The sequence below is a fragment of the Dysidea avara genome, chromosome 15, assembly GCF_963678975.1.
Source record: "Dysidea avara chromosome 15, odDysAvar1.4, whole genome shotgun sequence".
NCBI lineage: Eukaryota > Metazoa > Porifera > Demospongiae > Dictyoceratida > Dysideidae > Dysidea > Dysidea avara.
In genome coordinates, this window is record NC_089286.1 from 4,734,734 (window position 1) to 4,758,529 (window position 23,796).

The 23,796-nt window shown below is 38.6% G+C and overlaps 2 protein-coding genes across 4 annotated transcripts in view; both read left to right on the forward strand.

Moving 5' to 3' along the window:
• Positions 1–23,796, forward strand: part of LOC136246136 (eukaryotic translation initiation factor 4H-like) — a 72,429-nt gene that overhangs the window by 12,813 nt on the left and 35,820 nt on the right. Inside the window, exon 8 of one of the 2 annotated variants that reach the window (XM_066037594.1) lies at positions 1,947–2,311. The exons of the other annotated variant lie outside the window; for it this stretch is intronic. Coding sequence (XP_065893666.1) covers positions 1,947–2,137 — 191 coding nt within the window. The 3' untranslated portion in view covers positions 2,138–2,311. Of the gene's footprint in view, positions 1–1,946; positions 2,312–23,796 lie in introns of those variants that run through there. 2 annotated transcript variants of the gene reach the window in all.
• The window catches only part of LOC136246135 (probable serine/threonine-protein kinase kinY), a 36,812-nt gene continuing 15,862 nt past the window's right edge, over positions 2,847–23,796 (forward strand). The window contains exons 1-4 of one of the 2 annotated variants that reach the window (XM_066037592.1): positions 2,847–3,266; positions 4,389–4,910; positions 7,677–7,760; positions 9,858–9,989. In XM_066037592.1, coding sequence (XP_065893664.1) covers positions 2,889–3,266; positions 4,389–4,910; positions 7,677–7,760; positions 9,858–9,989 — 1,116 coding nt within the window. In that variant the 5' untranslated portion in view covers positions 2,847–2,888. The remainder of the gene's footprint in view (positions 3,267–4,388; positions 4,911–7,676; positions 7,761–9,857; positions 9,990–23,796) is intronic. The other variant, XM_066037593.1, reaches the window with a different exon arrangement.

The following is a 23,796-nucleotide window of genomic DNA, read 5'->3' on the forward strand; positions in this document are numbered from 1 at the left end:
CGAGTGATTTGCCTGATATGTACACCCAAGCTCGAGGGCCTAGAGCATGGGTGTACATATCAGGCAAATCACGAGGGCACGTGATGCAACTAATATGTACCATGTAGGCTAATAGCCTACTGTGGTGGGCGACTAATCACCCAAGCCAATACGAGGCAACCCGCTGGATTTATTATATAGACAATCTTGTAAAATTCGATTATGGGTCAGCAGCACATAAACAGGCAAATCCTATGAATATCACGGAAACACTCAATTTTGCAATTTAACAAGTGTTTCAAAGTTGCTACATCATTTAACCACTGTTTACAACGTTTTCTAACCATCCAGAGGGGTAAGCTTCGCTGTAGAGTGGGTACTTCATGATATACGAAAAGTGGGCGTGGTACATAATCAAACACGTGGACGCGCGATTGTAAATTAACCATGACACTAGTTCTCACCTTAAACTTCCATTTGTCAACTCATAGGGTGGTAAGGGTGTCAAATCGCCTCCGTCTGAGTGCTGTAGAATGCAAAATCGGGTTCATGGTTTTCATCATGTGAGCAATAATAAACTCCCACAATCGAATACAGCCAGGATTCTTATAAAAACAAACAACGGTACTTCATCAGATATCAAGGCCATGGTACATTTAAGTTAAACCATGGTTTAAATGTACCATGGCAAGCCAGGGCTTATGAGATATGTACCCTGGAATTCTCCTTTGAAGTTAGGTGGTTTCATGGTTCATTATTATATATATGTAATATACATTTAAACTAAGGCTGATTCTGTGGACTACTGAACCCATAACCAAGACAAGTCAGACCCTTACCAAGGATTTCCATAGCGATGTCACCGTTGTGAATCCCTTTTTACTGTTATCTGTGGTATCACATGCCAATGTAGGGATTTTCCCACAGGGCTGTGTGTTGTAATATCATCATTCAAAATCTTATTCACTACTTTTTTAGTGCTTAGATCCCTACTTTAATTTTAGAATATACAGCACTAAGTCGTATGGCTGGTTTTGTTTGGTCTCGAGCATATGTTTATTCTCCAGTATTCAGCATGGGATAATATTTTGAGTGAACACACATTCCATGTAAGACTGGGTTTAAAATTTTGGAGTTATTGTACAAGTCATTTTATTTATGCTGTGAGTGTTTTGATATAACTGAGCTACCAGCCTCAGGGTTCTACCCAGTAGTTGTGGCCATTATGACTATAGTGTTTTGAAGCACAAACACATTGTTACAGTATTTTCAAATAGTGGTACAGTGGGACCTGTCTATAATGGTCACCTTGGGACCAGATATATCTGGCCTTTATATACAGGTGGCTGTTATAGAGAAAACCTGTATAAGGTGGTCAGCAGCATTTTAGTGGCTATGGCCGTTATAAATGAGTGATTATTATTAAGAGGCTCGCGCCAACCGCAATGCAGTAATATTTTTAGTACAGAAAGGACAAGGTGAGCTTGTTATGAATGTTGGTTATAGCTATTGAATACGTTTAAGCAATGAAGCCTGATAGATTATATAGTATTCATTGAAAGGCAGGAAGTGTGATAATTGTGCATTAATTGAAACGGTGCGTGGTGCCAGACAGTTGGCTTAACAAGCCACCATAAAAGGTAGCGACCGCTATATGAAGGAGAAAATTATGTATACAGTGATTCATAGGCGAATTCTTGGTTGGCCATTATACGTTAGACAGGTGACTGCTTAATGCAGACAACAATGCATACATTTGTATGGGAAAATATTTGGGATCTCATGTCCATGGCCATTATGCAGAGGTGACAGCTTAATCCAGGTGACCGTAACACAGGTTCCACTGTACCTGCTGACAAGATTGAGGGTAGATATATACTTTGCCAAGCCTAGTTAGTATGCAAGTTGCTATGTGTATAAAGCTAGTAGGGAGCTGTAGATTATTAATTGTTTCTTTGTTCTTACAGAGGACTTGGAGAGACGGCCAAAGTTAAAATTACAACCTCGTTCTGTTAAACAGCCAGTGAATGATCTTGCTGATAATCTCCAATCTGCTTCCATATTTGGTAGTGGAAAACCTCGAGATGAGAAAGAATATGAACAAAGAAAAGAACAAGAGAAAAAAGAAATAGGGAAGGAATCTTCAAATAAACAGTAACCAATGGTTACAACCAATGAACACCCTTCACCCATTTGTCGGGTCGATAACAATTAAATATATTATAGTATTTGTATATTGTACCACATAAACCATTACATTATAGTGACTACTGACTAACAATGTAATAAGGTGTGCAGTTTGTGCTGCTTATCAAGTCATTGTCTCCTTCAAGTATTGGTGAAGACAGTGCTTAAAACTTTGTACCTAAATGACGGAAATAAAAGGTGTAGGATTGCCTGCTCTTCCGTAATGAGTTGGCTATGCTGCTGTCTAAGCTGTTCATTCTTGAGGTCATCAATAATGTGTATTCATGGCTCTTAAGTCAAGCTCTGGACACCCTATCTTCTTCTGTGGAGTCCATGCAGGGTATCCACTATGTGATCCCCCTAGTAGGTCTGTAGGTATCCTTTTCTGTGTAGGCAATAATTCCTTACAGCGTAGGCACATAAACAAGTATTTTCATAGAGACATGTGAGGTGGAAGGGAGTGCCATTTGGGGGGCTTAGTGATTTAAAAAAGGTGTGCCTGTTGCAGTGTTGTGTGAAAAGTTTTACGTTGCATGGCTATTACATCTAGCACAATGTGGAGATACAACATTCCAAGCATTTTTTTTCAGGCTGGATCTTGTTAACTTTATCATCATGTCTCTGTTCACAAACTCAGCTTAGCGGACGTCCCAATTTAGAGTGCATGCGTGCACAAAATAAGTGCATGCACCCAACTCAGTCCATTTGTGTCGCAGCAAAAAATGGCTTCCAAATTCGCTGGTGATCAGATGAAAGATTTCACCCTTAAGGGAGTTGTTCCCATTGGAAAAGAGCTGGGACGAGGCGCCTATGGAAAGGTCTTCACTGTGAAGTATCTGGGGTTGGTTTGTGCCGCTAAAGAGATTCACTGTCTCCTTCTCGATGGGGTTGATCAAGTACAGAAGAAGGTGATCAAAGATAGCTTCGTTAGAGAATGTATACACTGTAACGCAATTCGCCATCCAAACATCGTGCAGTTCTTGGGCGTGTATTTCTCCTCAGAGCAGTCAGATCTCCCGATCATGGTGATGGAATTGATGGACACCAGCATTGTTTCCTTTGTGGAGAATAACCAGTCAAAAATCGCCCTGAACACTAAGGTAAGGCCACTCCAATTGGTAATTATGCCACTCCAATTGGTAATTATGCCACTCCAATTGGTAATTATGTTTCTGGTCCTTTAAAAATCAGTTTTAGGTGCGGGCTGGCGGAATTCAGCAACAAAGCAACATTATCATAGCACACATTCATTAGGGCATAGCTAGCTGAAAAACAGCCTTTTTTGGTTGATGCTATTTTCCCTGATTAAAAAAAAACAACAGCAACAATGAAGTGACTGCTCAATTAGAGTACTTTTTGTGACTTACTGACTGTTCTATTAGAATATATCGATCCATACTATGCACTCTGCCCATTTTTGCAGGTTTTTACTGATAAAATAGTTAGATTTAGCATACTTGTTGCAGCTCAATATTTGTTTCTGAAATCCAGCTTTTTCAAAAAGCTGATGCAGGCATTTTACCCATGTATTTCTGAAATTTCACGTTCCCCAAAAAGGATGCATGCGGTGGACCAGAAACATAATTATCAATTGGAGTGGCCAAATACATAGACATTATATTCTCCTTACCCACTAGTGGGTATTTGCAAGCATAGCATCCATAACTTCATGCATGGTTTGTGGGCGTGGCTATTGCTACTATCACATGCCACAAATGATAGTAGCAGTATACTTTGCTGTTACTTTTTACAACAAGCAAAACTGTCACTGTTTTGTTATTAGAACTTACAGTGACCAGCACTGAAGGTCTGACAGCAACATGTGCTGCAGCCTTTGGATTACCTAACCTAACAGCAACTGGAACTATAGACTTAAACATTACTTAACCTACAGTAGCTATAAAAAGGTGAAACAGAAAATTGCACCTGATACCTTTTCCTATATGAATTTAATACTGAAAAAAAAAACTGCACCTTGTAACTATTGTCAAGATAGTGAGGAAATACAACAACTTTCATGCAGTACATATGCCATTGTTTACTGCTGCATGCACTTTGTGTGTTAAGCCAATTTGTGTGATTTTGCTATTCAGTGATCTCAATGAGTTTAACCATACAAATATGTCACTAGCTATGTCTTGCTACATCAGATTATTCAGCATGTATACAATATTCTGCTAGTGGATTAATCCTTAATGACTCCTTACAGAACTGTGTTACAGGTGTCCATTTTACATGACGTGTGTCTTGGTTTGAGCTATCTTCATGGTCGAGATCCACCTGTAGTTCATCGTGACTTGTCATCTAAGAATGTTCTACTGAACAGTCACCTGGTGGCAAAGATCAGTGACTTAGGGCTAGCAAGGATAATACGGGCTGACAGCAAGCAGACTAGGAGTAGATTGACCACAGCCCCAGGAACACTTCATTTCATGCCACCAGAAACTTTAGACGAGGATGATCCAGTGTATGGTACTCCGGTAGATGTCTTCTCTTTTGCTGGAATAGCTCTTCATGTGTTCAGTGAAAAATGGCCAACCCCTAGTGCTCCAAAGAAACGTGATCCCAAGACAAAGAAGCTTGTGGCCCTCACAGAAGCTGGTCGACGTCAACAATATTTAGACAAGATGATTGGAGGAGCTGAAGTTACAACACTAAGGCAACTGGTGGAGAGGTGTTTGGATGATGATCCTGATGAGAGGCCACTCATTCAGGAAGTGACAGAAATGATTGAACCACTAAAGGTACTGTATTGTAATAACTTAGTTATAAATACATAAGTACAATTTTAAAATGCTTCAGTGACTTTAATAAATAGTATATAGGAATTCAACATCATTTTGCCAATTAAAGAAGTTAAAGTATCTAAATGGCTCTATAGACTAGATACTACAATTACTCAGGTACTTGTTAAGGATTTGCTATTCGAATAGTAATAATGCATAGTACTTGAGTATTCATTAAGATCATGTAATCCATTATTTTCATTTTATCATGGAATTTGCTTTGGAAAGTTAATGCACTTTGCTTGTCAGGAACACCACGTAACTAAAATACGACAGGCATAGCCAGAACCCGGGACATCAATCATTTGAGCTACTCTAATAGAGCAGTCAAGATTCGAGATCTAACAGAGCAGTCACAGTATTCAGAGAAGCAGTGTAGCAAGCTACGTATGTGTAGTTATAAATCAGGATATATAGCTAGTTGGTGGGAGGGCAGCTATTGTCAGCAGGTAGTGTAGTTACCTTTTTATTTGATCTTCTCAGCCTACAGCTAGGCCCTGGCATCATAGATAATGTATGCATTCCTAATGAATTGGTAACGTCCATTAAATTATTTTCCTATCCTAGTTACAGTGTGTCAGTACATTGGGAAATTTGTTGAGTGGCTGTTTGGTTTTCTCTCGCTTGTTTGAAGGCCAGTTTGAAGGTGTGGATATTCCTTTTACATTGTTTATTGTCAGGGAGGATTATATAACTAGTCTTAGTTGATCTGACATTATGTCAGATCAAAGTCTTTGTTGATCTAACATTGTATGTCGATGCTTAACAGCATGCGTTGGGGCATATTCAAAGCTTGGATGTGAGTATTTTTGACACCCAAAACTCATTCAGAAGCCATGCACTGTTACATTGTACATTGTTTAACCACATACATAATAAATCTGTAATAATAACATTATGATGTTTGATATGAAATTATCCAATGTGATGTTTTGTGACATGTATATCAACTATGGTCAGTTATGGTTTTAACTGCAGGACATTAAAAAACCCTTTAGAAGCCTCTAAAACAGTGTGTGAACATGTGGTAGAATGGTGCAGATTGCACTTCATTGAAAGGTGTAGATTTGATTCCCCAAGTCAGTTTTTGTGTTTTTGAACCTTTTAGGTACACCTTTTTGAAAGCTGTTCGACTGCTCTATTAGAGTTGCTGACTGTTCTGTTAGAGTATATTGATCTTTTAGCAGAAATCGGTCGGCCATCTTTGACCGGTTCAGTAAGTAATTGGGCAGTCTTTGAGCTAATTGGTCGGTAAATGTCCATGGCCAACCATTATAATCCACTCTGTTTATTGTGTTGCATTGTGTACTGGACAAGAACACAGTGTATCTGTGGACATTTGGAGAAATATTGTTTGCAACAGGTGACAATGGTAGGTACGCATCAGCTAATATTTCAGCAGCAGTACTATTAGCCAACTTTCATTTACACAACCAAAGAAATGTGATGCATTGAAATAAATTTTATGCTACAGTACTGCTCAGCTTGAGCTAAACAATAGCACAAAGTAGTGCCTGTTTTCTGAAGTTTTATCGAAACAGTGGAAATAGACAGCAAAGTAGTGAATATCTAGCTAGCCAACTACACTCTACCTGCTACAAGTGGTGTAAACAGCAGCAAAGAAACAATGCTACACTTTCTGTTTCTTCAGGAAATTTGCACAACTGTTTTAAAACACCATATTTCACCTTTGAACCTGAATTTTCTTATGCTGTTGTTTACTGCTCTCCAGCGTTCCTACCCAGTCCAGCCTCCAATTAGTGTGGGTGGCAACTAACTCAGCTGTAAACAACAAACACTAATTTGCTGGTTACAAGAACAGCGAAATCTTCCACCTGTCAAGGCCATAAAGTTTGTGCTCACCGAAACGAGGATGGCCCATGATGTCACTATTTAAATAATACGGGCGTTTCCATTCCATTAGGAACGTATACATTATGTACTGTATGCTGGCACCACCAAAAGTCTGGCTACACCCCTTAAATACAACATGTGCATCATTGCTGTTATTTAAAAAGTTGTTAAACTGCCAATTACCTGGTATAAACATGCCACATGGTATGACTACAAGTAACTGATCATTCACACTAGACAGTATTTGAATACCAAACTCCATTAGATCTTGCTTGTTAGATCTTATTCAAGCTAACATTCTTTAGACTCTATTTAGACTGTTTTGGGTGGGTAGTAAATCTCATATACTCCACCTTGTTTTCTAATACACTCCACGCCTTCAGGCACAATATAACATATGCTCTTTATCCAATCGCTATGCATTGTTCACGTGTAGTGATTTAATGAGCTCTATTATTATTTTGTCACGTGAGGACGCATAGTTGCCATAGCGCTAGTATTATTGCAAGAAAACCAGCCGCTTTTGCCGAGCCTACAGCAGAAACAGCTGTGGATGATATAAGTAATCTGAGTGTAATGTGAAATAGAGTCTAAAGCAGTTATACAGGCACAATGTGGAGTCTATGAAATTTATAAATCCTCAGGCCCTTAGTAGCGCCCTCGCTTTGCTCGTGCACTACAGCCTGGGTCTTCGGGTTTATAAATTTCATAGACTCCACATTGTGCCCGTATAACTATTATTTAAAAGAGTTACTTCCCACTGTAATACAATGTCAATACTTTAACCTTACATATTTATATTTTCAGAGACCACACGATTGTGTTATTAAGCAGTACAGTAGTTACTGGTATACTTGTTACAATATGTAGACCAGCCAGCTGGAGGTTAAGAAACTAGCCAATCAATTTCAAGGGACAAAAATAACATCTACCAGCCAGCCAGCTCCTGCTATGGTGAGTATATACTAATATGGTAATGAGATGTACCAGTAAGGGTGCACATTAGTATATGTATTACTGGCATGCAGATAGTCCACTCCTGTGGGTGGTGTTTGCACCTGTACTTTAAGTTTTAAACTAGCCCTACTCACATTCATTCACACTTGAGCATGTATAGTATAGGACATGTGAGTGGTGCTAAGGTCCTCAGGTTGTGTTGTGTAGGAGTTACGTAGCTTTCTTTTTGTCACTAAACCTATAGGTTCATGTGTGGTACAAATATTGTAACTCAGTACAGTAAGTCCTGCACTGTAGGGCAGGTACCTGTACCCATCCTGTCCTCCTCAGTGTCCTAGCACAATCACGCTAAGATTGCCGCCTTCAAATGTCCATACGTATCTGTTCTATTCATCCACCAACGGGTCATAGATGGCCCAGGCTCGGCCCTTTAGAAGTGTCGAAAGGTGAAGCAACTTTTTTCTGGTTATTCCACCCATTGGCTATTTTGTAGTGCTTTAACCAGGATCTTGGATTTTTGTCATGAAGTGATTCTGGTAAAGCGTGACCAATACCTGTTGCCATCCTAGCTGTCCCGGGTTTCGGCACCAATGTAATTTAAGCAACTGATTGCGACAATTAATTGGAATACACATGTACAGTTCAATCACAAGAGCAACAATTAGATATAAAAATCATTGTGATAATTAGTGTACATCTGAACATGCCCCAACTATCAATTACTGAAAAGTTAAGTATAGTTGGTATGGGTTTGCCTGAGCCCCTGCCAAATTTAGTAATGTCAAAGAGGTGTTCACTCCCAATGGTTTTGTACTGAAATTATAACAAGCATATTTAAACATGCTTTGCACACCTAAATTGTCTATACTAGTTGTATGGGATATTTTTAAAGCCTCACAATCCTACTGTATCAAAGTGCCTTTTGATAAACAGTTCCAGTATTTAAAGGGCTTCAAAGCACTACTAAATGTTCGGGCAGCTGGCCCATCTAACAAGAGTTATGAGCAAGAAATAAGGGCTCAGGTGGACTATAGTAGCAACAATTGTTTGATGAAATTGTTTAAAAACACCAAATTTTCTGTGAAAGTTGAGTAAGCTATTCTAAATCATTATATGGTGTCACGTCAAAATCATTGCCTCAGGGCATGTTTGCAAACTTTAAAAGTATTTAAACTAGGTTATAAGTCCTGGTCGGGAAACCACACAAGTGCATTTAAAATCTTTGTCTGCTTAAATAACAGGAGCCAATATTTCAGTGTCAGAAGTATAGGCTCAATCCAATAGAAACGATATATTGCACATATATGGCTTCACACACCTTGACCTGTGCTTCTTAATACTGCAAGCTAATGACCTGGATGGACACCTCCCTTGATCAGCTTTTGGATATGACCATCCCTTGCTGATTCCAAATTTCAGTACATTCACTGTTGAGCACCTTTATAGCTTCCTCAATATATTTTCTATTAGTTTTATTTGTCAGGTTCTTTGAGTGTGATATGATATTGGTAATGTTAATGGTACCATATCTAATATGAAATAGTATGAATCAAGCAAACATTGCACCAAGCTTGGTGCTTTTATCAAAGAATGAACAATTATTTATTTGCTTAGCCGCTGTATACGCTTTATTTTCAGCTATGTTCTGTCCATTACACAGTGTTACAAATGAAGAACTGTATGAGAATTGTGTCTGCAGTCAATCCACCCTATTTGACCTAGCTAGCACAAATTGATATACATATGTGACCTGCTGAGTGAAACCCAACTTGTTTGTGTTATTCTCAAATTTCTTTTTTATGACCACTTTGTTGCCTAGAGGGAAAAACCAATGACCTGTTAACATTTCAGCCTTATCTCTATAGTGATAGAAAGTAGGAAAAGCAAAAAATTGAAATTCTATTTTATAAATCCACAATTACAAACATTAGAGTACACACTTTGATGCAATGTTCATAACTCGTTACTACAAAGCAAATAGTGATGCATGTAATTGCTTTACCTTGCACTTTAACTGTTTTAATAATACCTACTGTCTCTTTCAGTTAAAATCTCATGTACTTTACTATACTCCTTACCATGTTGAATGCACAGGAAATGAACACGAGTAAAAAGCACAATGTTCCACCTCCTCTTCCGCCAAGATCACGTGTTATTCCTCCTCCAATTCCATCAAAGTCACGTGTAATTAATGCTCCTTCTCGTCAACACATGACACAATCAAAGGTTAGCATAATTATGTATGTGTGCGTGTGCGTGTGTGTGTGTTCTTAACTTGCTATATACTGTAGAGTCTGGTTGTTAGGCACATCCACTTGACAAAACTTTCCAAATTTGCTAATATTGTCATAGTAGTGTATGCGTCTAATAATAAAACCTCATCATGATAGTTCATGGATTAACTCTGGTGTGATTGCCAGTCACTAACATTTGGAATGCAGGTCCATATTCAAACATGTAGTGTGGAGTATGAATTTCATGCTACAGAAGACCATTTCTCTTGGCAAGCATTGTTAAATTCATGTAATCATTAGCCATGTAGCACATTTCAAGCCTTGCATAGTTTACAAACTTCTAGCTTTATTTCTTCTCTTGTATAGCTGCATCACATTCTGGAGCTTCTTGTTTGTCCGCATGTATCTATCAAGTGCAAGAAATGAGTGTGCTCTTATATAATAAATAACATGCACTTAATATACATGTGTGATTAACAATCAGACTCTAAGTGATAAAAATCACACTTGTAATTCACTTGTAACTTGGCACTACTTTATCAATCGGTACACAAATCAAAAGATAAATGTACTGCTTTATGCTTCCAAATTTGAAGAGAATGTAAATATATATTAAAGTTTGTGAAAAGTTATTGTGGTTTTTGTAAGTGGTATAGAAAGAGAGATGAAAAAAAACGTACAAAGAAAATAAGGCAAACTTCAAAAGGTGCTCCACTCAACTTTGTCTTCAACTTTTAGTGATTGGGTGCCTCTTTCACACAGTAACAACTGAAAAGGTGTTCAGTTAAACTGATCAATAGCTGAATTCAGTTATGTATGTGTGTTTGTGTGCTAACAGCTGTTAGTTTTATATCATCTTAACTTCACAAATATATATATATAATTCCAACAAAACTCTTAACTGACACCCATGCATGTTTCACTCAGTGGCGTATTCCTGGCAAGCCAGGGCATTGCCCGAGCATCAAGTCACTTTGCCCTATCATCAGCTACCCAGAGTAATTAAGGAGGTGGGCTGAATCACAGATGAACAATCACTTATTTATAATATTATACAAGAATACTTACTCTGTGTGTCCACTTTGCCAATGCTTTCTTTCTGGCTGGCCAGCAATAACCAGGTTTCCCCCTGGGGTTTACTGTAAGTTATTTGATTGTGGTATTAATGGCTAATGAAAAGCAATAAATAGAAACAAGTGTTTCTTCATGTTTGTGGTGAAGTGTGGACTGTGTGAATGAAAACCTTGATGAAAACTCGAATTGATGCTATGAAATGTGGAACCTGTTCAAGCTGTGTGTATGGATACTGGGGCTTAGACTGATAGTTCAGACGGTATGGACAAGTATGGAGTATTTGTTTATAGTCAGCATTTATTTCTTTTCCTGTTTGTAGACTGATTATCTCCAGTTTAAAGTCATCACATGATGCGGGTAGTCTACTATAAGCGCCCCATGCTTTCATTCAAATTCCATGCTAGTCTGGTATTAAGACACCACTGTATGTATGTGATAAGAAGACAATAGCTAGCTAGCGGTCGCAAGGTTATTATCTTAGTGTATATATGTAAGTCGTGATGCACAACACATTTTAAAATGTCTATTGATGTCCATATGAAGATGGGCATGTGTATGTGTGTTGCACAGAGTTGAATGGCTTGCCCGCCCATGGCAAAAAGTCTGGCTATGCCACTGGTTTCACTGTGTAGGATTGTTTAATATAAGAGTTAGGAATAACTAGGAATTTTAAGTTGGATTAGTGATCAAAGAAAAAAAAAGTAGTGAAAACAAGTTAACAGCTATAATGTGGTGAAACAAGAAAGGTTGCCTTTACCTACAGATATACTAGGGATTAAATGTCCGCTAGTATATCTGCAGGTATTCCTTGTTTCACAACTTTTTAGCTATTTCCCTTGTTTTCATTATTATTTTTTCTTTGATTTCTAATCCAACTTACAATTCCTAATTTTACTTCTACTTCTTTGTTTACTTTTACTATTGAACCCGCACATACCACATTACAAGAAAGAATGGCACCAGGCATGCTATAAAAGTAATTTTGTGTCAGAATGTGTGCTCCAACAATCAATTATGTAATGGAAAGGGAGGTGGCCATTACGATTCATTCTCATCTATGCTTCACCCGTTGCACAGTGTTACAAACGAAGAACAGTACAAAAATCGTCTCTGCAATCAATCCAGTCTCTATGCAAAATATGGGCAATAAGCATAATAGCCTGATCATTGTCCTTGTGAGGTCAAGTTGTCCACAGAAAATGCTTTATCTTGCCCTAAAGGTGGGTTTCCAACCATTATACATAATGAAATATGTGATTTGACAGCTTCTTTGCTTACTGAGGTATGCCATGAAGTGCAGGTTGAACCAACTTTGCAGCCTATTTCTGGAGGACATTTTCATCATGTCACCCTAAACACTGAAGATGGGGCTTGCTTAGATATTTCTATGAACAGATTTTGGGGTGGTAGATGTGAGAAAGTCGTACATTCCTCTTGCCCCTACTAATCACCTCAGCTCCAAGAGCAGTTGATCGTCAACATGAGAATTCCAAGAAGCATACTTATGAACCTCGAATTCGTGAGGTGCAGTATGGCACTTTTATTCCTTTTGGTTTCTCTGTAACACGTGGGATAACCAAGCAACTGTGCTCTATAAATGTCTGGCTTCCCTCCTATCAGAGAAGAGAAATGTTCATTATGGGTTGGATCAAATGTTGCTTGTCCTTTTCTTTGCTATGATCAGCCATTAGATATTCACGTGGTTCTCGTTCTTCTGCCAGCAGGTTTTTTCTTGAGAACTCTTTAGCTGCTGTTGAGTTTATCCAGCAGAGACTGGCTGAGCTTTCCCCACTGCATGATTATTATTGTTTAACGTATTATTTAATTGTTTTATTTAAACTATTAAAAATAGCCAACACGAAACTACATTGCACTATTGCAAATCAACACCTTACGGTGATAGTGAAAAGAACTGGAACACAAAGAAGGACAAAGGTAATTCCATGATGTGTGTATTGCACGTACTGCAATTGGCAAAAAAAGTGAATCTTGGGATGAAGTGACATCAAACAGTGAAGAAACATAGCCTTGCTTCAAAGTTGGTTACCAACAATTACAAGAAACGAGCTAGACCATGATCAAGGACAACATCAAGACACACAGTAACATCAAGACACACAGTAGTGTGTCGTGTGGCCCAAGAAGCCAGTGCCCCACACCGTGAGTATATTGACAGAAAGAAAGAAAACATGGTTTTCACACCTTTGTAGCTCAGTGATCCCTTATCCGATTGAAACCAAATTTGCTACAGAAGTGCTGCCCAGGAAAAGGAGCCTACATACCAAATTTGTATATGTAATAGGATGGATGGCTGTGGTATTCGGGATTTATAATGCGAGCATTGTAAACAGGAAGGAGTAAAATAGTGCGAGGCAAAGCCGAGCACTATTTCCTTCCTGTTTACAATGCGAGAACTATTAATCCCGAATACCACAGCCATCCGTCCTATTGCAAATTAATCCGACAACCATAGCAACTGTACTAGGCAACAGAAATTCAAAAAATAACCACTGCAAAAGATCAATCACACTTAGCAACCGTTGCTATGGTCTCAAAATGAATTTTACCTTAGCAACGGTTACTTAGCAACCATATTGTTGTTATGCCTTGGACATGTATCACTATGGTAACAATAGTTGTCAAGTCGGACATTTACTTCTGATATATATACACCACACTATTTTAGCCAATCAAATTAGTATTATAGATTTTTGTCAAGGGACCAAGTGTAATACTAATTCTATTGGCTAATCGCTTGACGTATTTCAATATAATACATCAAGCTGCTATTGAGAGTATTATACAGTAACACATTCAGTTGTTGGATTAGTACTAGTAATAGCATGGGAAGCAGTGAAATTTGGGATAAATACCACGAGTGTTGTATTGGAAATGGGGATAAATTTCACGAGGTGAAGCCGAGTGAAATTTACCATTTTCAATACAACAAGAGTGGTATTTATCCCAAAATTTCACTGCTACCCATGCTATTCCCAGTTAATACCATACTCGCTGCATATACGCATGCTGTACATTAGCGTTGCTATGTACGCAATTTGTCACTATGTACTAAACATGCGTCAACACACTAATTGGCGCTACATTGTTAACATAAATTCTAGCCAATGAAATTGTAATTACAACTTTTTCACTGCTACCAGGGATAAATTTCACTGCTACTATTGAGACTTTTGTATGGGCAGTGAAACAGGTATGGTATTAGTACTAGTAATAGCATGGGTAGCAGTGAAATTTGGGATAAATACCACGACTGTTGTATTGGAAATGGGGATAAATTTCATGAGGCAAAGCCGAGTGAAATTTACCATTTCCAATACAACAAGAGTGGTATTTATCCCAAATTTCACTGCTACTATTCCCAATTAATACCATACTCGCTGCATATACGCATGCTGTGCATTAGCGTTGATGTACGCAATTTGTCACTATGTACTAAACATGCGTCAACACACTAATTGGCGCTACATTGTTAACATAAATTCTAGCCAATGAAATTGCAATTACAACTTTTTCACTGCTACCAGTGAAATACGGGATAAATTTCACTGCTACTATTGTGACTTTTGTATGGGCACTGAAACAGGTATGGTATTAGAAAAAAAATCATTGTAGACATTTCCGAGATATGAGTAGCCAAATTTCATTGTTTTCATCATGGAAACCGTCCTTTAACCATTAGTTGGTGTTTGCCTATTGATGATTGCAGTATAGCAGACACACCCATTTGCAATCGATTGATCTCGTCATTCAGCTCTGCTGCTATGCATTTTCCAAATGCCAAATGCTTACAAATTTATTAGAAAGATAAAACTAAAGAAGGATATGCATAAATACAAGAAAACCTGTAACTTGAAAGGTAACACCAGAGCTTCGAATGTTTGAACATTTTAGTAGTGAATGTTCGAAGGTAAATTTCAATGTTCATCCCAGCCCTAATTTAGTGGATTCTTGTAAACAACTCAACACTTACTCTAGACAGCTGTCATGTTCGGATTGAGTTTTTGCATGAATAAGGAGGATATCATCCATGAGACAGATGACTCCTGTAAGGCCACTGAGTGAAAGTGCTCAGGCACTGAGGAAATGCCAAATGGTAGACGTTTGAAACAGTATCACCCATACAGAGAAATGAAGGTAGTCAGTAAATCGTACTCATGTGAGAGAGGGATCTGCCAAAATCCTGAGTTGTCATTCTAGGTAAACAGTAGCACCAGCAAGTTGGGACTAGTGTTGGGCGGTAAATCAATATTTTAATATAATTACGGTACCAAAACGTAATTAAAATATCATGATAATTGAAATACCACGGTATACATGTGGTATCTCTAGCACATGTATGGTAAAAATGGATGAAGACATGCTTGGCAAGGAGATTCACTCGAGAATTGTCATCTGGAACTATTTTGGCCTAAAGCTTGATGAAAACGGATACATAAGAAAAGACTTAGGAGCAGACCTGTTTGTAGAACATGCAAATGAAGCGTTTCGGCGAAGAATGGAAACACCAGCAACTTGTTTACACACTTACGCAAACACCATTCTCGTTTGTATATGGAAGCATCTTCTTTACTTGCCAGAGAGCAACAGAAAGATACGTCACAGTTATCAACTCTTTCGTTTTGACCCCAAGCGTTCAAGAAAAGGACCCCACCCAACTTAATGTAGCTGAATCAATAAACCGTACTTAGCAGTATCTGCCCAATCCATCTCAAGCACAATAAATAAATAAAATGCAGTTTGTCATTTCTTAGCCATGGGAATTGTATCTCTTCTCTACCGTTGAGGAAACAAGTTTTCGTAGTCTAATTTACTTATCCTCAGGTATAATTGTCCTTCCAGGAAGCACTTTTCAGAGAAAGAGTTACCTCAGTTGTATGCCCACATGCGAGGCATGAAGATCAAAACACAGAAAGATGGAGTTTCACACGTGTCTATTACCACTGACTTTTGGACAAGTGCATCACATGATCCTTACCTGAGTTTGACTCTGCATCATATTGATCATGGGTGGAATTTGAAATCAATCAACCTAGAAACAACACCAATGTTCCAAGATCATACAGGAATAAATATTCATGATGCACTTACCAATGCTTTAGAAAATTGGAACTTACCTTTGGACAAGTTAACTTGTGTCAACACTGACAATGGATCAAACTTAATTGCAGCCTTCTCTGATCAAGACATATTGTGATTGTCAGGCTTCAGCCATAGTCTAGACCTTGCTATCTCTAAGGGTCTGCAGATATACAGGGTAGAGATGGCTATATAATGCCAGGCACTTATTGAATTTTTTAGCAGGAGTTGGAAGCGGAATCATGACTTAAGAGAAAAGCAAGAATCTCTAGGGTGTCTAAGCACAAGTTAATACGAGATGTTGTCAGGTCTATCTATGTATGCAATGATTTCTCGCATCATCAAGCAGCAAACTATTAGTGCTGTACTCACAGAGGATCGCAAGAATTGGCACAATTTACTCACATATGAAGAATTCACGGCACTCTCTTCAGTACTAGAACCCTTTTTGTACTTGACAGATGCTCTTTCTGTTGAGAAAACTGTTAGTTTTTCAGCAATCCGTCCAGTTATGAAGCACATAGCTGATGTTCGGACAACGGATAAAGACACAGATTCAAGGTTTATCAAAGAGATTAAGCATGTAGAAAATAAACAATGATATAAGCAAGTAACATAATGATGACAGGATCCAGGAATTATTGGACAAAGCTGCTTTTGTTGATCCGAGGTTCAAGAAATGTGTGTCTAACTGTGATGACACTGATATAAGAAGAAGCTTTGGTTCATTCTAGTCCTGTGGTGGTAGAACCAAACACACAAACAATTGTATACCAACTAAAACAATTGAAAGGCTTGGGAGCTGTATTGGACCACATTGCTGATGATGTTCCTTCTCTTGTGAAGCCTAGCTCTTTTCTCAGTCCTAAAGAACATGTAAAACACCAGGTGAAAGAATATTGTGATGAGGCAGTAATACCAACAGATGTGGACGCCCTTCAGTGGTGGCTACAGAGGCAAAGTCATTACCCTGCATTGGCCCACCTAGCTAAACATTACTTGTGTGTCTGTGAGCAATAAGTGTACCAAATATAAACCGTTTACTACCAGAAATTGTAAATCTATACTGGTATTCTTATCAGCTAATCTTTAACTTCCTACTTCCTAGCTATCAGCAAAATTGTATTTTTTCAGCAAACTTGTTTGTAATTTAGATATTTTTACCAGCCTAAACTTCAACATCAACTTTTTATTTCCATTTTTTACATGAGTGTATATTAGCTACTGATGAACTTTTGTATCATTTTTGCATTACATAAATTTCTAAAATAATCAATAACCGCAATAATATACTATACACTGTATTGATTTTGAAAAATCCAGATACCGCCCATCACTAGTTGGGACAGTGCCTTTTCCACTGCTAGTAGGGGGTGTCTTTCTCGAATACCACTTTCATTCAATCCCAACCCAAATGTGCACCCTTCTGTTAGCTTTCGATACTACTACTAACCTGGCACACCATTCTATTGGTTGTTCTACCTTCCCAATGCTTCCATCCTTGCCTTAACCCGTGGGAGAAGGGGGACAGCCACTCTACAACGTGTACAGAGGGAAAATGGCTTAGCTCCCTCTTTCAAGCAAATGTGGTAATTCCCTTCCAGTTTCCCTAGTCCAGTAAATAGATTGGAAATTGTTGCTTCACTGAGGAATCTTTGAGTTGAATGACATTTACACATTTAACCAATCCAAATTGTTCAATTGATGGTCTTCCAAGTAGTGGTAGTCTCAACTGTTTTACAATGTACGCTGTTTTCTGTACCACCTAGCTGCTCTGTCATAGTGTAACAATGCTCTTGTTAATTACTGGAAGTGTTGATGGTCTGGGCTGCATAGTGTGTGTTAACTAGCTTGGAGGGGACACCCAATTTGTTCAGAAATTATGGTCACATCAGCCCCTGTATCAATAGTAAGCTCTGTCTTGTTCAGTGACAACTCCAATAAATTTGGAAGAAATGTGATAATGTCATCAGAAAAATGCTGATGGTACACATTTGCAGAGAGTTTTGAAGAGGCCACGTTTGGAACAATGGTGGCAAATGGCATCCTTATCTGGGCATTCTGTGCGATCATGTGGAGGTGATCTACCACATCTAGTGCAAAAGGTACTCGGTGACTTCTTCTGTGATGTATGAATAGATTTATTAGCAGCCCTTTGTGACCTCTGTGCAGGGTATTTGCCAATTGCATCTACAGAGGCTTCAGTATTGATACCAGGTTTCATTTGTCTTGTGCTTTGTTGCCTCTTATTAGATTCACTTGTCTCACTGTAGTGATTGCTTTTTCTAGAGTTAGCTCTGCCTCTAGCTATAGCCTTTCTAATAGCTTTCTGTCATGTATCCCCACTACAATGCAATCCCTTAACATTTTATTCTGTAAATTTCCATAGTTACAGTGTTCGTTTATTCCATATAAGGTGGTGACGAAGTTATCTACTGATTCACCCTCTTCCTGTACGTGCTGATTGAATTGTGCTCTTTTGTAAATAGTGTTACGTTTCTTTACAAAGTGGCTGTCAAATTTCCCTTTGACTGTGTCATACTTCTTAAGGTCATCTTGCAAGAGCCCAATGGACTTTGGGATGCTATCGGCTTTGTCTCCCGTAGAATATATTAGTGTATGGACCTGGACAGCATCATCTTTGTCTTTTAAACCCGCAATCTTCTGGTCGACTGAAGTTGTACTGTTCTGGGGGACAAACTTGGTAGGTTACCATGCGATGATAAGACAATGATTTGACGCAGTTCTCAAACTCCTATCACCATGTAGTAGTTACTGATACCACAATTAACAAAGATTCATCTGATCTACAAACACATGCCAACATGTACAATACACTAACACATGTGATCAAGATTACATCATAATCATTTACAATCAATGACATAATATACAGTCAGTCATACTACAAGCTTCAAAAAAATTATCACACAACCATGCCACTTCTTTGTGCTCCTTAGTATATTACACAATAGCACTGATACCTGCCCTATGGTGCAGAAATGTCTCTCATTCGAATATTTGTTGTGCATTGATACTGTAGATGATCACTAAAAATGTAGTGCTTGATGCTTGCCTCAGTTATAATTAATCAGGGTCTGACCCAGATTGTTATCCGGCCATCTAGGTCACCAGTAGTAAGTCTAGTGACCTGGTTTCAATGCTGGTAACTATACTATAAGAAAATTCTGTACATACAACACATACAGACTGGTACCATAAAGTGTGCGTGGATCATGAAAGAAGCTGAACACTAAACTATGTCTTGTACAACAACTTTTAATAGTGGAAGTGTCTCCAAATATGTAAGCCTGTATATTCATGTATTTCTACAGACTATAATATGACTGATAAATATGGATGGCTGCACATTCCCAATAAACAAGGTGGCTCATAAAATAAGCTGGGCTGTAGCAGGACGTGTTCAAATTATCAAACCAATTATTTCATTTCTGATCCAGGTCAGACCCAGATAATTTGTAAAACGGGACAGACCAGGATGACCCAGACAATATGTGACCAAGACGACCCAACTCAGTTTCAATGCTGATAGTTACAGTATACCGTATGGAGGGAAACTTTGGTGTCGTTAAAATTTGGCGAATGACGATGAATTCGTCAAATTTTCCCCATCCAAATATTTTGTTGGTGAAAAAAATAGCAAACCAAGCCTCGAACCAATCAATTTTCTACTCGACCAAGGGCTACTGGGCCAGGCATCACACTAGAACCAAGCCTCCCCTATTACCTCACTAGGCCATAGGTAGCTAGCTTGGGCTACTGTACACGTGGTATCCTCAAACCTCACCTCGAAACCGACGTGGAAGTAGCGAGTCCTACCTATTCCAGAGGGTGTAGATCTACTGTTAGTTGATAGCTGACTCCAGGCACCAAAGAGGTGTGGCACTCCCAGTTCTCGCTTCAGACACAGCAATTAGTAATCTAATCAATTAAATTTGCTAACAATTCGCCAAATTTTATTTCGCCAACAGTGTTATTTTGCTTGATTCGCCAAATTTTTCCCCCTCCAAAGTTTCCCTCCATACGGTAGTATGTATAGCACTAAATTATATAATGCACTAAAACAATACCTACACTCCTGCTAAGTATACCCCATACCCTGTGATATAATGCACACACTGGTTAGATAGAAACCTACAACACATACTGTTAACTGTGTATGGATAATTGGTTGTAGTTTACACACATCAAGTTGTTTTATGGTAACCATGTAACAGATAAATACAGTTGTTATTGTAATATACCTACTAGTGTTTTTGTAAATACTATGCATATACAGTATGTATTCTTTTTGTAAAAACTAGCCTGCACTCTTACACTTTCTCCCTAATTAATGCTCACTGGAAATTTGGTTACTTACAGTAATTAACAGTGTTCCATTAATAAAAGTATATAGAAATATAAAATATAACCTTTAGAAAAGGAGACACTAGTAAAGCTAGCAAAATCCTGGCTGGTTATACTTTCTGGCATGTGGTAGCTTCATAGCAACAAACCTGTGATTAAAAAACAGTAGAACTAATTGTTTAACAATTGTATACTAACCTTCTGTAGGTGATATCACAGTTCTGATATTCCACTTAGTGTTATACTGGCTTGTTTAAAGCTGATGCGAATGTTTAACTGCCAACTAGCTTCTATCTCAGACTCATAGCAACGATTTTGCTGGCCAATGGTGCACAGTATTATTCATCGTCTCGAATAACTTTGCAATGGCTTGTACAACTGTTTGCAAATTTCATAAACACTTCGAAAATGGTAAGACAGATGCTAGCATTTTTATGCAGTTCTGAAAGCGTTTTCTTAGCCTTCTATTGCACACAATGGAAATGGAATGCCAATGGAATGGGAACTTTTTTTGTCCGCTATTGTATTCCAACATATCACCAGCAACCCTCACTACCCACAGAGCATTAGTCTCATAAAGACAGCAGAAAAAAATGACATGTTTGCTATAACATATCACTGACCAATATTGCTTAGCTACTGTACTGATCCCCCATTGTGCAATTACGGTTCTGCAGAGTTGCTGATAGGAAGAAAAGTCGTATCACAGCCAATTGAATCCACAATGGAACTTCACTTCGTAGTTGACTTTCAACAGAAAGACAAGGACTTCAAGAAAAGAACTATAACCATCAACACCGTGTGAGATCAGCCAGTGGCGTAGCCAAGGGTGGGCATGGGCGGGCATTTGCCCAACCATCACAGTTTCTTGCCCAACCATCACAAACTTTTGCCCAACCATCACAAGTAGTAGCTAGTTTAAAATTCACGCGAGGATTCACAGCAGCACACAAAACAACCCTTTTAATACTGTAAATCGTAAAAATGTACCTCATTTTTTGAGCCATGAGTTCGAAGAAGCTAGGGATTGAGATAGATGGTGTATCACGTGATCCATTACACGGAAAATCCCTTAGGAAATCCCAATAATTACACTGCGTGTAGACGCACGTGCCACGTTCTTTGGCGTGATTTAAAGTCGAAATTTAAAATGGCCCGGAGTCGAAGCGTGGTACACTATACACTATAGTCGTGGTACTGTATTTCTAAGTCACAGTGAGTGATAATCGTCAGTAGGATTCAGTGTGGATGGTGCTGGCAGCAAAAGATTTCGTTTCAGTGGACTTGTCAAGCATATTTTTCGATAAGGAAAGTACCGTATAGCCTAACTTACTGCTGATGAAAGAAAATGGGAAAACGTACTCTTCTAGATAAACAATAATGGCATATGTAAATGGAGCTGGAAATGCAAGGGGGTGTCACGTCGGCTTACGCTGTAGGTAGATCTGCAACCGCGGCCAAAGTCTTGACCGGGGAAAATTTCACCTTGACCCTTGACTTGCAGCGTTTATCGTCTTTGACCTGTGACTTGAGCGTTTCTTGTCGAACTTTTGACCTCCACTTATTTCTCTATTTTCCTATACGCACCTGCGCTTGTAACCTAGTATAATATTTTCTTAGTGCGTGCTACCAGCAGCTGTGAGAGAAAAATCATTATAATTACGGCGAAATGCCTGTTGGAGCTTTAAAACATTTTCTTGGAGATCCTTACTTCTTGTAAGTTACGTATAATTCCATAAACTTGATAATAGCTATGTATAGTTTTCGATTGTGGGTTTCGAACCTTCTGTATCGTCTTGACCCACTGTAAGAGCTATTTTGTGGCCTTGACCGTTGACTTAGAGTTTGACCGCGGTCGCAGATCTACCTACAGCAAGAGCCTGAGTGACACCCCCTTGAAATGGGGAAAAGGTCAAGTCATTATAAAGTGTCACTTGCACAATTTGTCTAACCGAGTAGTGGTTTACACCAGATTCATGCAAACTGTACGTTGGCTACTATAAGTCTGGGACGAAGCTTTCTTGGCAAGCTGATATTTGTGACATGACTCATTGTAGTAACGCCCCTGGCCTTCATTTGGGGTCATGTGTCGTTTACTTGAAAAACATTACATATCGCTGTGGTGGTTGGTCTGTAAGCTACACTGCCAGTTGATTGTAGTAAATATGTGATGAACTGTTTACATTGTTGGTTCTCGTAGGTTCAACAGTTTGATGTCACGTGATGCTCAGCTACGACGATCGTCGGATGCCTGCCCTACAAGTTTAATAGAATAGCATATAGCTAGTAGATGTTGCAAGCAAGCAAGCAGCATTTATTTACACTATAGTATAGGTAGCTAGGCCTTGTGTACATACACTTTTCATGTTTTTTCTTTGATGCCTCATATGAAAGTGAGCGTGTTTCTTGTGTGTGTGTGTATGTAGTTAAGTTGATGTTATGCCCAACCATCAGATATTGGCTGGCTACGCCCCTGCGATCAGCTGACACAATACCATTGATGTGGATGACAACTAGTAACAATCAAACAGCAAGAAGAGTTGTGTCCAATGCTGGCACTCCAAGATACTATGTTGTATCTACACAGCACCTTTTAGACTGATCATAGATAATGATAAATGCTCCAGACGTTCCTGATGGTTACATCACCTCATACTATACAGAGCCTCCAGGTGACAGAATTTTGACTAGAACTCAAACAGGCACTGACATTAGACTTCCTAACAAATTGAGAGGTCAGGAGAGAGATGTGACATAATGTATGCACCAATTAGATAGAAACCCACAACATACACTGTTTACTGTGTATACATAATTGATTATAATTTACATGTATCAACATATTATTTTATAGTTACAGCATCTTGTAACGGGTAAACACAATTGTTATTGTAAAATAAATACACATACTTTGTATACATCTATCTAATCCAAAACAGCCAAGCTGTAAAAAAAGTGTGCGGCCCTCAAAAAGGCTATGGTGAAAAAAGGTGTGAAATCCAAGGTGGCGGCCAAGAAATGGCTGTGATGGTAGGTTAATGGTAAAAATTTTAATAACAACAATTCAGGTGAATTTTGTGCCAAAACCAAGCAACACAATAATTCACCTGAATTGTCGTTATTAAAATTTTTACCATTAACCTACCATCACAGCCATTTCTTGGCCGCCACCTTGGATTTCACACCTTTTTTCACCATAGCCTTTTTGAGGGCCGCACACTTTTTTTACAGCTTGGCTGTTTTGGATTAGATTTCACTTC